At 51.4% G+C, this 21856-nt stretch overlaps 1 protein-coding gene across 1 annotated transcript; it reads right to left on the bottom strand.

The window, feature by feature from the left end:
• Positions 1–3593: 3593 nt before the first annotated feature.
• Positions 3594–21248, bottom strand: CCDC120 (coiled-coil domain containing 120). Its single transcript, XM_040442783.1, has 11 exons — positions 21141–21248; positions 16130–16180; positions 13563–13635; positions 12470–12603; positions 10842–10958; positions 9488–9728; positions 9354–9404; positions 9109–9271; positions 7926–8027; positions 6572–7456; positions 3594–4514 (listed from the first exon to the last, which is right to left on the bottom strand). The coding sequence occupies exons 3-11, from the start codon at positions 13597–13599 to the stop codon at positions 4406–4408; spliced, it is 1839 nt and encodes a 612-aa protein (XP_040298717.1). The 5' UTR covers positions 13600–13635; positions 16130–16180; positions 21141–21248; the 3' UTR covers positions 3594–4405.
• Between the last annotated feature and the right edge of the window lie 608 nt (positions 21249–21856).

The raw sequence follows: 21856 nt of genomic DNA, 5'->3' as shown, positions 1-21856 counted from the left end.
AGAAAAACAGATTCGGCACCCATTTTTGATATAATACAACTGGATCCGTTCTGAACGGGTGATTTTTTTTCTCTGCCGGATCTCAAAACCCGATGTGATGTGAAAGTAGCTATAGGAAGTGCCTTGTATTAGAGGAGGACTCCCATCTCGTAAATAGGGGGCAGATATCACTAGGATATGCCCACAATATCTGATAGGCGCGGGTCCCTCTTCTGGGACCCGTACATATCCTTAGAACGGAGCCGGCAAAGTGGCAGTGGGGGCATGGCTCAAAGTGGCAGTGGGGGCATGGCTCAAAGTGGCAGTGGGGGCATGGCTTCATTTCTATGGAGCGATGGGCGCAGTTGTGAGGTGCGCTTCCCATTCGTTTCAAAGAGACTTCCGAAAATAGCCAAGTGCGCCGCTTGGCTAATTTTGGCGCTCTCATAGAAATAAATGTAGGGGGGCCACTACTATTACTGGGGGGCACTAATGGGTGCATTAATATTATTTGGGGTCTCTAATGGAGACATTACTAATACTTGGGGCACTAATGGGAGCATTACTAATACTTGGGGTCTCTAATGGAGACATTACTAATACTTGGGGCACTAATGGGGGCATTACTAATACTTGGGGTCTCTAATGGAGACATTACTAATACTTGGGGCACTAATGGGGGCATTACTAATACTTGGGGTCTCTAATGGAGACATTACTAATACTTGGGGCACTAATGGGGGCATTACTAATACTTGGGGCACTAATGGGGGCATTACTAATACTTGGGGCACTAATGGGGGCATTATAAATTCTAGGGGGCACTAATGGGGACATTATGACACCCCTCTGGGGTGTGGCTTAACTTGGCCGGTATTTTTTGTTGGGAAAGGTGGCAACCCTAGCAACCGCGCATGCGTCCCTTTGCCGACTCCATTCTGAGGAAAGGTGCGATATGCCCCCAATGTCCATGATGGGATGTAGCCACCACTAGGGGGAGCTGAGTGCAAACAGATGACTACAGCTTCTTTGTCAGTCAACTGTAACTGTATTTCTTCCTATGTAGAGATGAGTGAATTAGGACTCATTCACACGACCGTGGTTTTGTTCCGCATCAGCCGCATTTTTGCGGCTCGGGTGCGGACCCATTCACTTCAATGGGGCCACAAAAGATGCGGACAGCACTCTGTGTGCTGTCCGCATCCGTTGCTCCATTCCGTGGCCCTGTTTTGCGGACAAGAATAGGCATTTCTATAAAGGTCCATCCGTTCCGCAAATTGCGGAAGGAACACGGGCGGCATCCGTGTTTTGCGTGAACAAGCCCGTAATCAGTAAAAATCAATCTGTCTCATCATGCAAGCTGAGGACACTCCCCCTGCCTCTTGATTGACAGGACTGGTCTTGATAGTCTTGCACCTGCGCTGCTGATGCGAGCGCACCCAGAAGTGTAGCCATGCACAAGCAGCCGCTGCCCCAGTAGCGGAAGCAAGTGCAATATTATCAGGAGTTGTCAATCAACCCGCGCGGGGAGCGTCCTCAGCTTTGGCGCAGAACCCTGCTTGATGAGACAAATCAATTGGCTCATGTCTTTTCCTATGCACTGAGCTCCCCCTAGTGGTGGCTGCAGGCAGAAGGGACGCAGTGTACTGATGTCAGTGGTTTTGTATAAAATACATCGGGAAATGCGCTGTTCAGAATTAGCGCCACATTTATGAAGCACCCGTTCCACGTTTTATGGCCTGTTGTCGTTGAGAGAGCCAGAGTCTGACTCAGAAATCTGGAGCGTTGTGCTTTGCCTTCTACATTGCCTGGGAGTGATTGATGCTCTCATACTGGGAAACTGGGTGGGGCCCATACTGTTTTGTTATGGGGCCCAATAAGATCTGCGTACGCCCATTGATTTAGATAGGAAATACCTGCCACAGTCCGAGCGTTTTGATGACGCGTATTCCACACTAAAGATGAAGGAGGTGGAAAATACGCATCACAGGATCCGCAAGGAGGATTCTAAATCCACCAGTGGAATATTCGCCAGCGTGGAGTCACGTTTTTATCCATGGGAAGACAGGGCGTTTTTTTTTTGCCAAAGTTTCTGCCACAGAAAACACACTGAAGGCAATAAAGCGGTAAAGCCTCAGACAGCAGAGAGCAGGGGTCACCATTACACTCATTCACACCGCTGTGTCCGTGGCGCTGCCCCTGATCCACGAGTTTCAGTCCATGTTTCCAAAATGGTGCCGGAGTAAAGTGCAGACTCAGACGCCATCAGCGGTAGGAAATAAATCGGATGTGGACGTGTGCACGTCAGCCCCCACCCGTACACAGGATAAGATTTCAGCTCTGAAGCCTTCATAATAGGGAGTGCAGCTCTGGAGTATAATACAGGATGTAACTCAGGATCAGTACAGGATAAGTAATGTAATGTATGTACACATTGACTGCACCAGCAGAATAGTGAGTGCAGCTCTGGAGTATAATACAGGATGTAACTCAGGATCAGTACAGGATAAGTAATGTATGTACACAGTGACTCCACCAGCAGAATAGTGAGTGCAGCTCTGGAGTATAATACAGGATGTAACTCAGGATCAGTACAGGATAAGTAATGTATGTACACAGTGACTGCACCAGCAGAATAGTGGGCGCAGCTCTGGAGTATAATACAGCATGTAACTCAGGATAAGTAATGTATGTACACAGTGACTGCACTAGCAGAATAGAGAGTGTAGCTCTGGAGAATAATATAGGATGTAACTCAGGATAGGTAATGTATGTACACAGTGACTGCACCAGCAGTATTGGCATAGCTATAGGGGTCGCAACACTTACAGTTGTGACCGGGCCCCAAGCCAGGGGAGCCCAGAGGGCCCCCTTTGCCAGGGGTACTGTATTGCAGTGCATCTTATAAAGGGTCGATTAGTGAGCACTCCCATTATGGAAGCACTCACTAGTATGCAGGGAGTGAAGCGCTGTACTTACCCCTTCTCCTGCTTGCTCTTCTCAGGTCTCGCGCTGCTGTGTCCTGTCTGCCTGCAGCGTCAGGACATACAGAGCGCACTGTGACAGGACGCTGCAGGCAATCAGGTGACTGTGCAGCGCGGACCCCAAGAAAAGAAGAACAGGGGAAAACGTCGGACCAGGAGAGAGAAGTTAATTTATTCATTTTAGTCTGATCTGAGGTCTAACGGGGGGTCTGAAAGTCTGATCTGTGGTCTAATATTGGGGTCTGGTCTGAGGTCTTATATGGGGGTGTGGAAGTCTAATGGGGGTCTGAGGTCTGATATGGGGGTATGGAAGTCTGATCTAGGGTCTGATATGGGGGTGTGAAGTCTGATCTAGGGTCTGAAGGTCCAGGATGAATAAACTAGGGGCTATTGCTATTTATGCAGTTGTCCACAATCTTCACAGCGGCTGCGAGCAGTGTCCGTACCGCCACATACCGTGCCTCTTCACCACGGCCATACTAGTCACTGCTGTGGGATCTAAAATCTAGCACGTATTTCATGGCTGGATGATGAGAGTATTGAATGCTGGACATCCCCTTTAAGACTGCTCCTGTGACCTGACATTTCTATAATGTGAAGATGACAAATTACATATAATTATATTTTTTTTTCATTTCATCATTTATTGTTAAATCGTCCCAACCAATAACAAATTAAGGTCCCGCCCCCACGGACCCGATAAAATGTCCGCTTTGTACATATTGCACAGTGTTATCCAGTCACAACTCAGTGTTAGTAACAGTTAAAAGCAACCACAAGATATGACAACGTCCGGCGATTTATATATATTTTTTCTTGCGATGATCCAAACTGATCGGAGGCAGCGAGTCCAGCTCGGCCCCCCGTCCATCCCGGGGCGAGACCTCCGCCCGCCCAGTCATCTCTCTCCAGTGTCTCTTCTTCTAAGATTCAGCGTGAAGACAGCAATAGCCAGATATACAGTAGGGAGGGTCTGGGAGCGCTGTCGCAGCAAGTAGTCACCCGCTGAGCTCTGCTACATCCTCTTGAAGGTCATGGCTCCTAGCGAGATAAGCGGCGGCTTCATTAAAGTGTCCGTAGGGAAATCGTTCTTCACTGCGGGATAGGGGCGCCGGCGACTGTACAGAACACGTAATAGCCGAGCGAGACATAGAACAGTCCTGTAGATAATACAACCCCCGCCAGGGAGGCACGTCATACTTGGCGAAAAAATACGGAACAGTCCCCCTGCAGCAAAACAAATCTCTCTCTGCGCAAATTCGAGGGGGTACTTATTGCACAAGAGGCAAGGACGGACATCGGAGCCTCTGGATCCTTCTGCGTCCTGCTCCACTCACGCTGGTTCATTGCTGCAGAACCGTCGGTGGAGGATTTTGGGTTTCTCTCCCTTGGAAGATCGGTCTTCGTGCGGGTGCATCCCTTACAGGATCGGGGTTCCAGTGTCAGACTAAAGTCCCGGGCGGCGTGCCCTCCGTCGACCGCTGTCCTTGCGTCCGGTTCAGCGCGGTCGACTGGTTGTACAATTCTTCGTCAACGTACTCTGTAAAGTGTCTGGTGAAGCAGCCAGTGATAGATGGGGTGGGGGAGGGGTGTCGTGTGTGTGTGGCGTGGTATCGTTGGGGGTGCGTTGCGTTGGAATGAGGAGCGTTTTGGCGGAAAAGCAAGAAGATAGAAGAAGGGGATGGGGGGTTAAAGTTTGTGTGTGCCGTGGAATATGCGATGGGTGGAGGTGCGATATGGCGGAGGGTGGAGCAAGATGGAGGACGGGAAAGAAGGGGGAAGCAGAAACAAGGCATTAGAAAATTACAAAGCGGCTCAAATCTACTGAGAATGCAAAGTGTAGCCCCACGCTGGCCGTTTCCTACCGCTAGTGATGACCAATATGGCCGCCAGTACTGCTGCCACAGGCTTAGCGACCAACCGGCGCATAGTCTTGGATAGTAAATCGCATAACAGGACATAGAGGGGTAGGATAAGGTATATAGGAGCCTTGGAAAGCTGGGTGACTACAGCTCGGGAGCAGAGACGGACCTGGGCGCAAACGGTATACAGTAGGTTATAATGGCGGCCATCTTGGTTGTCACCCAGCTTTCCCAGAGACAGAGCGTTCAGGGTTATGAAGCACAGGGGATAATAATGTCTGTATCCTGGGCAGGTCCCTGGACGGCCGGAGGACGCGGCGAGGCCACACTTTACAAGGTACAAAAACACAAAGCAATTCTAGCACAAAAAGAAAGGTTTCAGATATAATGTCAGGGTGAGGAGCGTCCCCCCCCCCCCCTTGTGCCGTCAGTACGGCGGGGGGGGGGGGGGGGGTGGCAGGGTCCAATAGCATCCAGTGTGCCGCTATCATTTTCCAGTCTGCCTTAAAGTGGCGACAGATGCAGTCACAGCGCCATAGTGCACGGTGACCGGGTCAGAGCACTAAAATCTCAATAAATAACAACAATAATAAAAAGTCCCAATTGATCCACATGTTCATCTTCACACACCATTGTAAAAAGCTGATCCTAGATTACAGTCAGTATTATACTCCAGAGCTGCACTCACTATTCTGCTGGTGCAGTCACTGTGTACATACATTACTTATCCTGTACTGATCCTGAGTTACATCCTGTATTATACTCCAGAGCTGCACTCACTATTCTGGAGGCTTCAGAGCTGAAATCTCCTCAGCATGGTCAGCGTGTCTGCAGATCTTGGTCTAATGGTCTGCATTCTAGAAAGTTTTGTCTTTACGCTGTATAGTCATGTGATGTAAGAAAACTGCCCCCATTTGCACTACAATGTATGTACACAGTGACTGCACCAGCAGAATAGTGAGTGCAGCTCTGGAGTATAATACAGGATGTAACTCAGGATCAGTACAGGATAAGTAATGTATGTACACAGTGACTGCACCAGCAGAATAGTGAGTGCAGCTCTGGAGGATAATACAGACTGTAACTCAGGATCAATAACTTTTGACTCCACTTTTTAGGTAGATTATAGCTATAAAATAAATATACAATGGCGTTCAAAGATGGAGATACAATGTAGATGTTGTGATTGGATGCTATGGGCAACACTGCTTAATCCTCAATATCCTCCAGTATTACAGCTTCAAGGGTTTGTCCCACGAACAATATTCTGCAGTTTCAAACCAGCACCTGGATCTCAGTACTTTTGTAATTGCATGTAATTAAAAATTAGGTATAAATAAAATCTGTGTGTATAGCGCCACCTGCTGTTTTTATTTCTTTGTCTCTCTCACTGAGATCGCCGCACGTGCTCAGTTCCATCCTTCAGCTGTGATAAGGAGAGAGCTGCAGCAGAAAGGACACGTCCCTGAGCTGTCAGCTTGATATAAATACCTCCAAAGAGAATAGAGAGCTGACGCCCTACCAGACAGAAATATTCGCCTACTGCAGACGTGAGGCCGGAAGCTGTAATACTGGAGAGCCCCTTTAATATAAAGACCTCCGCATAACATTATATGTGAAACGCGTTTGGCCTGGACAGGAAAAAGTGAAGGTTATAATATCACAGAAGCTGTAGTGTAATAAAACTAACGGATGGACCAGAGAGGATCTGAACTCGGCGGTGGCTTCTAGTAGAGAATTTCATACCTGCCATGCATTGGGGCCCCAGTGAAACTGATGGAGTGTGGAAGGGGGGATCCAGCCTGATAGTGTCCATCGTGGTACCCGGGGCGATAGTATCTCTGATATTGCATGTGAGGAGGGATAGGGCCCCTTTGCACGCCAGCAGGGGCTGCTGAATTGCGAAGATACCAGTCCCGTAGTCCCTCCAGAGCCAAAGCTTTATGCGCATGCCTCTCCATCGTCTCGGGTGGCGGAGCCCGTGGTTGGCTCCGAGAACGTGGGCCCGGATGGGAAACCTGAGGAGAAGGGCGTGGTTGGAAGCAGTCAGTGTGCCAAGGTTGCTGGAAATGGGAAGTATCAGTCAAATGGGGGCCACACGACTTGTTGCGGGAAACATTCCTGCGCTGCTGCGTTTCAGCGCGGCTCCGTAATGCTGGACTTCCTGGATACCCATCATAATAGCCATCCCGTCGCGAGTAATGGCTGCTGCTGCCGTCAGGATCTGCCCACCACGGAGCCTCAGGTTCCACCCACCAGTGACCATCAGGTTCCACCCACCCGAGCTGCTGCTGCTGCTGCTGCTGCCGTTCCATGTAATAATCCAGCAGGATGTCTTCGTAAGGAAGCCGAGGATTGGCGTTAGGTGTCCGGGGGTCTGGAGATCTCGCCCCTCGTTGCTGGTGGTGAGAGGGCACTGTGCCAGGCTGTGGGCGCTCGCTGAGGGCTTCAGAACTTTTAAAGGAAGGTTTTCCCTGGGTCTCTGTAGGAGGGGGTCTCTCGATTAAAGCTTCTGAGCTGTTACTGCGCCGACTCCGTGCCGAATGGACGTTGGGGCGATCGCTGGGGAAGCCCACCTGAGAGTCCTGACTACCAGTCCATTGTCTCTGAGATAATCCGGAGCCGTCTGACCTGGAAGGTGAAGGATCGGCAATTAGTATGACAGCAAGAAGTGGGCAATGAGAGACTTAACCTGGCCATAGGTGCCAGCGGAACCCTTCCCCGTACACATGCATGCCCAGTTTGGGCAATAAGACACTGCCAGGCTTGTCTTATTTGAGAACAAAGGATCGGGCATGTTGAAATCCACCATTTCCGATAGCGCCCGCGCCTGCCCCCCCCGACATTGGTTAAGCGAACACCGGCTGAACATCTAAGGCACATTACATGATGTGTCAGTCCTGACAAAAATCGGCAGTTTTGGCCAATAGATCATACGCGTGTATTACTGTAGTGCAGCGGCGGCATGAAGCGCACGGCGCCATAGCAACCAATGACGCCGTGCGCTCCTGCTATTAGCAGGATGCCAGGCCGGGATACCACGGACCGCTCACGTCCGTGTTCCACGGCCGTGTGAATCCGGCCTAATTCTTATACCTACCTTATGGCAGAACTGCTGCAGGCGTTCCGACTCAGTATAGGGGTAGCGGGGACACTCCGGCCCTCTAGACTGGACAGACTCCGAGGAAACGACCGACTGGGACTGTAGGGGAAAAAGAAAAAAAAGCCATCAATGAAACAAAACCACTGCTGTATATAGAGCAGGATTTGCGATCACTGACTGGGCAGGATTATACAGTATATGGGCTCATTCACACAACTGCGGCGTGTTTTGCGGTCGACAAAACGCGGATGCCGCCGTGTGCGTTCCACAATTTGCAGATCGGAACGGGCAGCCCGTTATAGAAATGCCTTTTCCATCTTCTTTGTGGGGCCACGAAACGGAGCAACAAATTTGTCCGCATCTTTTGCGGCCCCATTGAAATGAATGGGGCCGCACTCGTTCTGCAAAATTACGGACCCATTCACATGGTCGTGTGCATCAGCCCTAAATGGAAGAGAGTGTAGGCTACAGCCAAGCATCTGCACCGTCCACCTCCATTCTACTCCTGGAGTTATCCAACAAATGGCAATGAAGACCTATCCTCAGGAAAGGTCATTATTATCACATCAGCGGGGGTCCGAGTTCTGGCACCCCCGCTGGGAGCCAAGGTTCTCACCAGAGCTCCCAGAAGCTTACCAAGCACAGCACCCTCCATTGTATAGTGGCCGTGTGTGGTACTGCAGCTCACACCCATTCACTTCAATGGGGCTGAGCTGCTCCTAGGCAGAACATGGCCTAGGAAAAGGTGATCTTCTAACAGCTAATCAGCAGGGGTCCCAGGTGTCGGACCACCGCCAATCTGATATGAATGACCTTCCCCGAGGAGAGGTCATCAATATTATTTCCTGGATAACCCCTTTAACGTGGATTTTTAATGTCCGATTGTGAAGGGCCCGACCCCTGGTATCTCCAACCGTGAACCCTTTTACTGCCGTAACAAACAGCACTGCGCTCATCCAATGGCTTAAATAGGGCTGAGCTGCAGTACCAAAAACGACCACATGGACATGCGTAGTGACGTGACTGGTTTGTTTCGTCAATTGACAGGCGTGAGATAACGGCTGACTGACGGCCAATCTTGACCATATGCTGGGTCCTCTGATTAAAGCCTCGGAGCAGCCCCCCTGGCCTTCTCACCCGACTGCACCTCAGGCCGACCGTCCTAGCCCAACGCTCTCACCTTGCTGCACTGGCCATGGAGTTACGCCGGTTGTGGACCTCACAGTACAGCTCTACAGGCGACGCCTTCCATCCAACCCTTCTCTCTGGACTACTGGAGACAGCCCGGGAATGTTCAGACAGTCGCGGGGGAGACGGACGCATTCCGGACGACAGAACATCATCTGCAGGAGAAGAGCGCAGGCGTTACTTACACCTTCTCCACAACGTCCCGTAATGTCCTCAACAAGTCAGTAATGGTCTCACCGTGGCTGGCGCTCTCCGACAACGAGCTGCATTCTGATTGGTACGCCTCATCTGCGACAGAAAGAGAACAAAACCTCATAGGACGTGACCTTAGTAGTGTGAGACCACCAGAGATAAGTGCGGCGCCCACTCACCCAGCAGACTGTGTGGCACTCTGTGCGTGGGTCTCAAGCCCAGCTTCCTGCGCAGGTTGTTACTCTGCTCCTCTAATTCCTGCAGTCTGCGCAGTGCATCCAGATACACAAGCCGCCGCTTCCTGCGCTGCTCCAATGTCAGCTCCGCACTCTGCTCAGCTGCCAGACTCAGCTTCCGGGCCGCCTCTGCCATCTGCAGCTGCAGAGAGAAGTCCCTCTCCAAGCGCTCCAGCTGTACCTCCTGCAAAAAAAAATTAATCAAAATAAATTATAATATATATCCATCCATTTGTACTGCGAGGATGCAGTGCAGACCAAGGCGGCTGTCAGAGCATACTAGGAGTTGTAGTTTCACAACAGGAACATGCTGGAGACCACACCCAGGGCTTGTTGTAACCTATATACTGTCACAGCTGCAATTCCACGATCAGCCAGTAGGTGGCAGTCATGAATCTCAATCCTTCATTACCCATTATAATTTATAAAAAATTAGTAATAATCGGCCAACTGGTCTATAATACTCCAGACCTGAGGAGGACGAACAACAACGCGATTAGGAGTGAGCCTCAAGGTCATCCACAGCGTTTTCTACCAAGGACGGGCTGCGGGACCCTGAACGAGCACCTGACGGGATTGGAAGCAAGCCATGTTCATTCAGATGCAGCAAGAGTTTCACTGTCAGTCTGAGATCTCTGCTCTTCCTGCTGGAAGCAACGGCTGGATGTGGCTCTCTGGTGGCGAGGGGGGGGGGGGGGGAATAAAATATCCTGGGCGTGAGGAATCACCGTAGCGGTATTAAGGGGGTTTTATAGGTGTCAAATATTGATCATTTATCCTCATGATAAGTCATCAATATCAGAGCAGCAGGGGGTCCGACACCAGAGAGACCCCTGCTGCTCTGCTGTTTGAGGATGCACAGCGCCGTCCATTGTTTAGTGGCTGTGCTTGGTATTGCAGCCCATGAGCATTCACTTGAACGGGACTGAGCTGCGCAAAGGCCACGTGTCCTATGACATCACTGGACTGGGAAGAGACCGCAGCTTTCAATGGTGCATCGCAACCTCTTCAAACAGCTGATCGGAGGGAGTGGCGGGTGTTGGACCCCCAACAAGGGGTCCTAAGGACAGGCCGTCAATATCAGATTCAGGACCTTGGAAAACCCCTTTAATGTACCAGTAGCTGGAGCGCAGTTAGTTGCTCGGTTTTCAATGGTGCTATGAGCTTTGAATAGAGCAGCAGGGGCATCTATTCAGAGGATCGTGGTCTCCTGTTCTGGTGGGGGGGGGCTATCGGTTAGACCCCCACTGATCAAGCCTCTCTCACCTGACGTCTTGTAGACCTTGAATCTACTCACCTCTGCTCTGGTTACAGTGGATGAGCTCACTCGAAATGCCCTCTGTCTCTTTGTCACAATTGGGGGTCTCTCGCCATACTCCAAGGGGTACTCCGGGGGGACCTGCCCCGTCAGTTCCTAAAAGAGGAGAATAATGGGGCACAGGTCAGTACTGGATTAGGAGAGCCATAGGGGACTGTGCACACAGGCAGCCCTATGTCACGGCAGCGGGGGCAGGGATCATGGCTGGGTGCACACAGGGATAAGCCGCCATGCTATGTCAGTGCGTCACTGCTACCTGACAACCGCTCTGCGGCTGTGATGTCAGCCTCACCTGCCGGCCATCTATGTGTATGGGGGTCTCCGAAGGATTCTGCAGCTGAATTTTAACACTCTTTGTTCTCCTGGAAGATAAGCCACAGCCAGAGGTGTCTGACAGCAGTTTTCTCCCCTCTCCCTATTGAGAACACATGCATGCTCAGCCCAGACCAGCATGCATGTGTATTGGGGAGTCAGGATAGAGAGCTGTTGACCTTAAGAAGACAATACCCTTTAGATAGCATTTGGCCCATGCCTATTCCTCCCGGCCTCTTTGTACACCTGCATGCACAGGTCGGCCATGCATGCGTGTGTTCTGCAGGGAAGAGGGGAGAAAGTAGCAGTCAGACCCCTCTGCCGATGGCTTATCTGCCCCGAGAACAAATGGATTGGGCATGTTGAAATCCAACAGCCTCATTCCCACCACCCCTGACACTGGAGAAGACCCCCATACACATTAGATGGTCAGCCGGTCCCACTGAGACCTTTAAAGGAACAGTAAGCCTATTATCTTATCTCCAGGGAATGTTCTCTATTGCTCCCTGTTATCAGCCATTTTCTGACAGACAGGAAGTCCGGAGAAATCCCTGCCCCCGGGACCCCCATTTATCTCACCTACCTCCATAAGTGCATGTAACAGCTGCAGGGCTCCGAAAGTGACGGCCGGCCGCTGCTGGGAGTGACAAATACCCCCAGGACGATCGTCACCTCCCTCCCCCAGGAGGCAGCGTGTGAACTGGAAGTTTGGAGGCTTTTGTGACAGGTATCATCTTTTGTGTTTCCTGTGTGCACGCCCCCCCACACCAGTAGGTGACCCATTACTTACAGAGGGGCCCTGGTACTGACCGCCCCCCACACACCAGTAGGTGACCCATTACTTACAGAGGGGCCCTGGTACTGACCGCCCCCCCACACCAGTTGGTGACCCATTATTTACAGAGGGGCCCTGGTACTGACCGCCCCCCACACCAGTAAGTGACCCATTACTTACAGAGGGGCCCTGGTACTGACCGCCCCCCACACCAGTAAGTGACCCATTACTTACAGAGGGGCCCTGGTACTGACCGCCCCCCACACCAGTAGGTGACCCATTACTTACAGAGGCCCCTGGTACTGACCGCCCCCCACACCAGTAGGTGACCCATTACTTACAGAGGCCCCTGGTACTCACCGCCCCCCACACCAGTAAGTGACCCATTACTTACAGAGGGGCCCTGGTACTGACCGCCCCACACACCAGTAAGTGACCCCTTACTTACAGAGGGGCCCCGGTACTCACCGCCCCCCACACCATTAAGTGACCCATTACTTAGAGGGGCCCCAGTACTCACCGCCTCCTGCAGGCACAGCCGCCGCAGCTCATTGACTTTCTGTCTCAGCGACTCCTGGAGGTCTCGCTGCTTCTCTGACAGCTCGGAGATCAGGTGGGCTCTCTGCTTAGAGGAGGCGTCCAGCAGGGCACCACCTGCGGAGATATATGGTCATATAGATGACATGAGGAGTCACAATCTCCCTGGTTATAGACATCTCACAGTATCCCGCCATCACAGTGAATATAAGGAAAACTGGCAATGGTAGTGCCCCCCACCATATAAGACATTAATAATACTGCCATATACTTCCTTAAGTAACTACCATATAGTGCCCAAATACTACCATAGAATGAACTGATATTACCATATAGCCTCAAGATAACAGAACTTTACAGTTCCCAAATATAAGGCATTAATAATACTGCCATACAGCCCTCTAAACATAACTAACTGGCTTCTCAAGTTTGTGGATCAGTGGGGACGGCTCTAAATATTGCCGAGTGGGCGGCACTACTCCTAGACGGTGCACCCCTCCTAATACGAGGACCCTACTCACCCGCCTAATACGCCCTCCAAGCTACACCGGCATGTAGCGAGCGGTGCTCACACTTGCGGTGACTTGTTCACGTCCTCACTCACAACCCCCAGATGCCGATAACAATCTGAGAGCAGCACAACAGCTGGCAGCATGGAATTCCTGCACTCCCCGTGTGTGGAGCAGCAGGGGTGCGGTATACAGCTCCATACAGAGGAGAAGCAGAAATCTGGGGTGTGACAACTTTGGGGGAGCCGTTATTCGGGTCCAGCTGCACCCACAGATGTAGTATATCCCTGGTGGGGGTCCATTATCTCAGCTTTGAGGCCTGGGGCTATGGATTGTATATAGAAAGGCAGCATGTGCACTGAGAGGCGGTTTTTCGAGATTCCCTCCACACTCGGCCCTAGCACACAGAGAGCCCCGATCAGCAGTGTTTGGCGGCCATACTGGACTCAAACATGGCTGATACAGTACAGTGGATACCAGACGGGGGGGGGGGACAACAACCACAGAGCAGATTAATGGCGGGTGTAAATGGACATTTAGTTTATACCCCCATATAGTGCACTTTACCTGACGTGGCGATGCTGCAGGGACCTTTCACCTCCATATTTGTTCTGGAGCTCCTACCAGCGCTGAGGGAAGCCTGGAGAGATAAGAGAGAGCGGTCAGAGCAGAGATCAGCGGAACTACAGCGCCGCATATAGTACACACATATAGATCAACTATATACAACCGTACTATAGACCACCCTCAACCCCCGCACCGTGCTCTCCCCTGCAGAGCTGGCTTCTGCCATGTCAATAGAAAGGAGGAATGAAAGGAGATTGATGGGGGAGGGGGGAGGAAAAGTTCCAGCACCAATAAACTTCTGAAAGGACCCCCCCCCCCCCAGACACCAAATGCCTCATGTCAAAGGAACGAAAACACCAACTCCAAGGACATCTGCTTGACAGATAAGAGCGGCGTCCGGACCATGAAAATCAGAGGTATTTGTGCAAATCCAACCTTAAAATCCAATGTGCCATACAGTGCACTAGTAATACTGTCATATAGTGCCCAAGTAACAGTGCCATACAGTGCACTAGTAATACTGTCATATAGTGCCCAAGTAACAGTGCCATACAGTGCACTAGTAATACTGTCATATAGTGCCCAAGTAACAGTGCCATACAGTGCACTAGTAATACTGTCATATAGTGCCCAAGTAACAGTGCCATACAGTGCACTAGTAATACTGTCATATAGTGCCCAAGTAACAGTGCCATACAGTGCACTAGTAATACTGCCATATAATGCCTACATAACAGTGCCATAAAGTGCCCAAATACCACCATACAAGGCACTAGTAATACTGCCATATAGAGCCTCAGTAACAGTGCCATACAGTGTACAAATACCACCACACAATGCATTAATAACACTGCCATATAGTGACTAATAAGACTGCCTAGGTAGACCAGGAGTCTACAACTATAACTCCCAGCATGCACATTCTCCACTGAGGAGTGACTAGAGCACGCTGGGAGAGGAAATCTGCCTTTGTTGCCCCTAGCAACCAATCACAGAGCAGCTTTCATTTCAGATCTGGCTGTGGTAAAATGAAAGCTGTGCTGTGATTGGTTGCTATGGGCAACAAAGGCAGATTTCCTTTCTCAGACTGAGGTCGATGGGCATCCTCTGTGCCAGGGGCCGTGCAGCTTCCTCTCCCCCCTCCCCCGGTGTTACCATGCCAAAGGTCACAGCTGAATCACCGAGCGGTCGGCATCCCTGTCACTGCAAACAAACACGTAATCCCGTGTAACAAGCCGGGGATTGTGTGCGTCGCCGGCGTCACCCGGGATCTGCGGGTCCGGAGCCTCTGATCTCATACAGGAGGTTTGACAACATGCCTGTCACTCATTAACACAATACAGACCATTGTCAGCACCGCTACCTGCAGAATGCGCCCTCCTCAAATTACACTACAAATAAATTTAAAGGGGTGGTCACAGGTAAGAAAAACATGGCTGCTTTCTGCTAAAAACAGCGCCACCCCTGTGCACAGGTTGTGTTTGGTATTGCAGCTCAGCTCCATTGAGTCAGACCAACCTGCAATTGTGCACACAACCTGTAACCATGGGTGGCGCTGTTTTTGGAAGAAAACAGCCGTGTTGTATCTAATCCTGGACAACCCCTTTAATTTAAAGGGGTTGTCGAGCATTAGAAAAACATGGCTACTTTCTTACTAAATAAGTGCCACCCCTGTCCACAGGTTGTGTGCAGTACTGCAGGTCGGTCTGACTCCAATGGAGCTGAGCGGCGATACCAGACACAACCTGTGCACAGGGGTGGCACTGTTTTTGGAAGAAAAAAAAACAAACAAAAAAAAAGCCCTAGACAACCCCTTTAAAAAAATGGCGTATAAAATTAGGATACGGCATTGCTTTATAGTTGTAGAGGCCCAACCTCTGGGACCCCCAGCGATCCTGTGAATGGAGGGGGACACAGCTCTGGTGTACAGCTCCTGCGCCTTCAGAGCACACTCCCTTTAAGGCCTCTTGCACACGAACGTGTGCGCCTCGTGGCCGTGCTGCGGGCCGCAATGCACAAACACCGACCGTGGGGCAGCCGCAGCGGATCGCGGACCCATTCACTCTAATGGGTCCGCGATCCGCCCGTTCCGCAAAAAGATAGGACATGTTCTATCTTTTTGCGGAATGGAAGTACGGGACGAAACCCCACAGAAGCACTCCGTAGTGCTTCCGTTCCGCATCTCCGGACCCATTCAAGTGAATGGGTCCGCATCCGTGATGCGGAATGCACACGGAACGGCGCCCCCGTATATTGAGGATCCGCAAATGCGGTCCGCAATATGGCCATGGAGCGCACACGTTCGTGTGAAAGAGGCCTGAGTGATGCCTGTACGGTAGGTGGTCGGGCCGCCGTTGTGCAGTGAAGGGGATGCTGTGGTCTCTTAAAGGGGTTGTTCCATTACGGTCACATGTCATTTAGCCTTGCCCCTTTAAAATCAGGCCCAGGCAGCCCTAATGGCTGGCACCCAGCTTTCCCAGAAACGTACAAATACCAGGACCTCTGATTTTAGCGGCCGGACCACCGTTTATCCCCCCCCCTTTGGTGGCCATATTCCCTTTTCTTACCGTTTGGGGCCCAGCAGACGGCCATTCACCTCGCAACGCTGCCCCCAAAATCTGAAATCAAGACAGAGAAGACCCATCAATAAGAGGTGGCAAAATTTAAATAGATGGCCGTAACGCAATAATACTGTGGGTGACCAAGCAGAGCCGAGTCAGTCAGCACAGCAGAGCCGAGCAGGCGACACAGCATTGCAATATCAGAAGGTGTTTTTATAACTGCCATCAAATTAAGCGCAATGACAAACTCAGCTCTGCTACATCTTCATTTACTATTCTATTGGATATGGCCACCCTTATGGCTCCCGTAAGGGTTGTCCTAGGGGCAAGGTGAGGCAGGTGGCGGCACAATCTCGACAGATGCCCTTGGTTGCAGTCGTCCCTGCGCCAGGTCACATGTACGTGCGGTGCCCGGCGCCTTACGTAACATACAGTAAAGTTATCTGAAGGACGGGTTGTACGGAGTCGCCCGGTGATTCACCAGGGCAGGTCACCGCAGCGGGGGAGGGGGTCAAATAGTTTACCGAGTATAAATAACAGGCTGTGGCCACTGCGATGATGTCATCAGAGCGGCAATTATACGCTTATAATAATCACACTCCCCGCCTGGTGATGGAGCGGACACACCTAGGGCAGCCGCACAGCGCCGGGCCCCTGACAACCCCGCTGACAGCCGCAGATGGAGTAGACTTTATTGACATTACTATAGCGGTAGATCTGCAGTTTTCCTGGTAGGATCAGATCCGGACTGACGAGTACGGTATTATTTAAAGACACAGACAGCCCGCTCCCAGTTGTAGAACCATTTTCTAACTGAAGACCCTGGAGCCCTTTAAATGTAAATTGCACCTGTGTCTCTAAGGACAGACATTCCTGGGCGGGCGCCAGGAGCCCGGGCAATCTCTAGGTGGGTGCCAGGAGCCGGGCAATCTCTAGGTGGGTGCCAGGAGCCGGGCAATCTCTAGGTGGGTGCCAGGAGCCGGGCAATCTCTAGGTGGGTGCCAGGAGCCCGGGCAATCTCTAGGTGGGCGCCAGGAGCCCGGGCACTGGGCCTGTAGATTTCACAGCGATACTAGTCTAGGTGATCGATACGCAACCCTCTGGCTCACAGTCGTGTCATTCTCCGCCGCTATCTGATGTCATCACTGCTACATCCCGGGTAGTACAGGTAATGATGACATCATCAGGTGCGCTATGGGTCACATGACAGGGTCGCCCAGAAATGCACCACTTCCTGTGACCTGAGGCCATTGCACTGCACCATTCCAGTGCTGTGTGGTTCTGAAGCTGTATCACACATGACAGGCTTAGATACATCATATCAACAGACAGTATCACAGGATAGGCTTAGATACACCAACTTCTTTGACAGTATCCATATGATAGGCTTAGATACATGGGATCAGCAGGGTACGTTACACCAGCTCTGCAGTCAGTATCACACATAACAGGCTTTGATACACCCACTCATCAGACAGTATCACGTGATAGGCTTAGATACAACAGCTCAGCAGACAGTATCACTCATAAGCTTAGATACACCAACACATCAGACAGTATAGACGCATAGACTGCATGATAGGCTTAGATACAGAGACAGTATCAAACGTAATAAGTTCAGATACACCCGCTCAGCAGGCAGTATAACACATCACAGGCTTAGATACGCGAGCTCATCAGACAGTACCACAGGTGACAGGATTAGATACACTAGCATAACACAAGGCAGGTTCACAATCACCGTATCACACATGACAAGCTTAGATACGGGAGCTCAGCAGGCAGTATCACACATCACAGGCTTAGATACGTGAGCGCATCAGACAGTACCACAGGTGACAGGATTAGATACACTAGCATCACAAATGACACGCTTAGATATGGGAGCTCAGCAGGCAGTATCACACACGACCTATGTAGATACACCAGCTCATCAGACAGTATCACACATCACAGGCTTAGATACGCGAGCTCATCAGACAGTACCACAGGATTAGATACACTAGGCAGGTTCACAATCACCGTATCACATGACAAGCTTAGATACACCAGCTGTGCAGCCGGTTCTCCTGGTTAATATCCGGCCCATAAGGAAGTGTCTATAAATCCGCCCGGCTATTGCTCAATACAAGTGAGGGCAGAAGGCAGCAGTGCACCCGGCAGGTGAGGGCACACTCCCAGCACTGACTCACATGCTACATACATGACGGCTTCCTGTCCTCACGCAATCCTAATGTTCTGACCCCCAGGAGGGCGGGGACACAGCACAGCAATAACCCGTGTCACCCACGACGTGGAGAAAAGCAGCGTCAGTAGCAACCAATCACAGCACAGCTATCATTCTGCACCCTGCTCTTGAAACATGTAAGCGGCGCTGTGATTGGTCACTAAGGGCAACACAGACAGTTTCCTGCCCCAAGTGGCGCTGTGATTAGTTGCCATGGGCAACGGTCACTTCCTACATTAGCCACTGCCTTCTGGTTGTTTTTCACCCAGTAGCGGCCGGCTACGTCTGACTGGGAAAGACCCACTAGACACCACACCCCCTGCATTCTCAAAATGGCCGCCCCCACTTTCTATAGCTGGTATCTATAGCTTGCGCCGCCGCATGTCAATAGGGGCCTGTTCACAAAATTGAAGTGAATGGAAACCCTTAAAGGGCCACAGCCGGTGGTGTTATTCACACCTGGGTATGGAAATGTTACTAGGGGGTCCTCAGCATGGTCATGGGGGCAGGGGTTTCGGGACCTCCTGTCACTACACCCTGCCCCCTCCTGTGGCCGGTACCAGAGAACACGACAACCAGCTTTTTCCAACATGGCCGCCATTTCAGCTCCCGCAGGGGTTGTCGCCCGTCTTTCCTAGAGTCCAGAAGTGCAAATCTGCCCGGAAATGACAGAGGCAAATCGTTGTATCACCAGGCAGATTTCCGACTCCGGGAAAGCTGGGTGACAACCTGGAAATCTCCGCGATATGTCCAGTCTTGCCGCCTCCTGAGAGTCTGGGAAGGAGCGGCAGCCAAGGATGTGGCAATCGTTTCGGTTCCTGAAGGGATCTCTGACAGACGGAGCATTGTTCTCTCAGTCGGGGGGGGGGGGGGGGGGGGATGCGTGTCTGAACCGCCATCTTTACACACAGGTAGGTCAGACTTTTCCAGAATAAAAACTTTTTTAAAGGGGAAGTCCACTTTTACCACTTCAGACCATTAGACTAAGTCCCACCCATCACTGTATTCCTATTTGCCCCTTTAAAAGAAGGGGGAGGAGCATGACAAAGACTGTCTCTTGTGTTATGCTCTGCCCCCACCATCCTAGCGACCTCATAGATGTGTTTTAAAGGTCTAGATACCCCATTAAGCGCCCATCGTCATGGCAGCCCCGAAACCGACAGCGCTGTCATAACTTCCTCCTCACACGCGTGACCGCACCGCTCTGGCGTGTTACACCACATGCTGCAATCTGTCGGGCCCGCAACGTGACATAATCCCTCAGCGTTAATCTCCGACCTCAAGACGCCGCCGTTTCCCACGGTGGGCGTCTGCGCGGTGCTGACCCGAACACCCCACGAGGGTAATGCAATGGTGGAAATACTCCTTAAAGGGATGCTCTGTCTTAGGGCCAGCGCAGGATCTGAGGGGGCGGGGCATGACAAGGATTCTCTCTTTGGTATTGTTTACAGGATTGCATCCTGCCCCGCCCCCCTTAGGCCCATGCCCTTGCAACACATGGGCAGAGTGCTCCTTTAATTAAAGGAACGGTACATCAGAAAGTGTCTACAGCCACCCTGAAATGCAATTTCAGTACCTACTATTTTAGCGCCTGCAATGCTGCTTTTTAAAGGCCCGTCACCCTCGTCCGCCCTTTTCTTAGGTTTATCGGTTTCTGGGAAAGCTGGGTGGCAGTTTATACAGCAAGCCTTGTCACCCAGCTTTCAGGAAAACAAGGGTGACAACCTCTGGTACATGTCACAGCGACCCATATCGGTTGTCACCCCGGATTGGCTGACCATGGAATTCACAGGAGGGACAAATGATCGCCCCAAATAGGGTGTATGGCAAGGCCTGCGCAACCCGTCAGCCTGCGCCCCCAATGTTCTCTCGTCACCTGCACCTCACCCAAATTCCTGGAAATTATATTCAGCCCCGGAGGCGGTGACATCAATTATTTTTATTATTTCCTGTATGTTAAATATAAGTGACAACCAATATGGCCGCCAGGACCCAGGCTGCCCTTTCTGACAGTAAAACGTATATATATTGGCCCTTCAAGGGCCTGGAAAAGCTGGGTCGGCCGCACGGCGAGGCGGTATTAGTGGGGGGGGTCATGGCGGACTGCGGTATACGGGGGTGCTGTCTGACCTGCAGGGATCGTCACAAGTACATGACAGACGCCCCGTATGCTGTGAGCGCTGGAAACAAGCGTAAACAGTCTGGCGGCAGGCAGACGACGAGGTGGCAGCTTACCAATGGCGGATGCGCCGTCTAGCCGTGCTGCGGGGCAGGCGGTGGGTGTACCGCACCCGGGTCACTGACAACCCCAATATCTGCTGCCCGCAGAGCTTAGTGACCTCCAGTGTACCGCATGCTAAATGTAAGTACATGTATATGGCGCCATGCACCCAGCCACAGGAACTGCCCAAACCGTGCGGCCGGTCATACATGTATACAGGGTACGGGGGTACAGACATAGGATATCAGGGCACACATATATGTTATAGCACAGTGTATAGAAAACATGACACATACATGAGACACGGAACATACAGAACATTACATATATATACAACATACACATAATACACAGCACAGTCACATATAACATACATGAGATACACAGCACATACATGACATACCGGGCACGTCACATACAAGACGCCAGACGTTTACATAGAACATACACGACACATTGTAAACATCCGCCCGGTCACACGTCCAGTAGCCGGTCACATACACGGTGTCAGGCAGCCAACCGGGCACACGGCGGCGGCGGTCACATGACCGGGCACAGGACGCACTCACCTCTCCGGCCGCAGGTACCAACCTGCTCTCTCAGCTCACCCAGGAGCTTCCAGAGGAACACACCAACTGCACGTCCAACCCGGGGGGAGCCCTGGCGTCAAGATCAAACCATTCGCCACAGAGGTTGTCCTCGATCCTCCCTCCCCCAGCAGACCTGTCTGTCATTTGGTACAGTCCGACCTCAAGGTTCTGGATTCCAAAAATTCCAGGAATGAAGGATTAACCTCTTCGTCACCGCAGACGGTTCGCCTGTGTGCGCAGCCAGGTACTGGGCGTCTTTACTGCCACAGCCTGTGGGCGCAGGTGTTTAACCCATTCAGTACCACAACCTATGGGCACAGGTGCTTAACCCCTTTAGTACCACAGGTGGTTAAAAGCCATTCAGTACCACCGCCTATGGGCACAGGTCGTTAACCCCTTCAGTACCACGGCCTATGAGCAGAGGTGGTTAACCCCTTCAATACCACAGGTGGTTAACCCATTCAGTACCACAGCCTGTGGGCGCAGGTGTTTAACCCATTCAGTACCACAGCCTGTGGGCTCAGGTGCTTAACCCCTTCAGTACAACAACCTATGGGCACAGGTGCTTAACCCATTCAGTATCACAGCGTATGGGCACAGGTAGTTCACCCATTCAATACCATATTCAGCACTGCAGCTATACCATATATGGGCAGTACCAACAGCAGTGCACCCTGTGCTTCCTAGCTCCTGAA

This window comes from Bufo bufo, chromosome 8 (genome assembly GCF_905171765.1).
Source record: "Bufo bufo chromosome 8, aBufBuf1.1, whole genome shotgun sequence".
Classification (NCBI taxonomy): Eukaryota; Metazoa; Chordata; class Amphibia; order Anura; family Bufonidae; genus Bufo; species Bufo bufo.
Note: the sequence above shows the minus strand (reverse complement) of the source record. Positions and strands in the feature narration are given on the sequence as shown.

Bases quoted from the DNA above. Each gene is read 5' to 3' on its own strand.
- CCDC120 (XM_040442783.1), bottom strand. From the start codon at position 13,599: ATGGAGGTGAAAGGTCCCTGCAGCATCGCCACGTCAG. The intron at 8,028-9,108 runs GTGAGAGCGTTG...TTTCCCCTACAG, and splicing joins TCCATGGCCAGTGCAGCAAG to TCCCAGTCGGTCGTTTCCTC. The intron at 7,457-7,925 runs GTAGGTATAAGA...TTCACCTTCCAG, and splicing joins TGCAGCAGTTCTGCCATAAG to GTCAGACGGCTCCGGATTAT.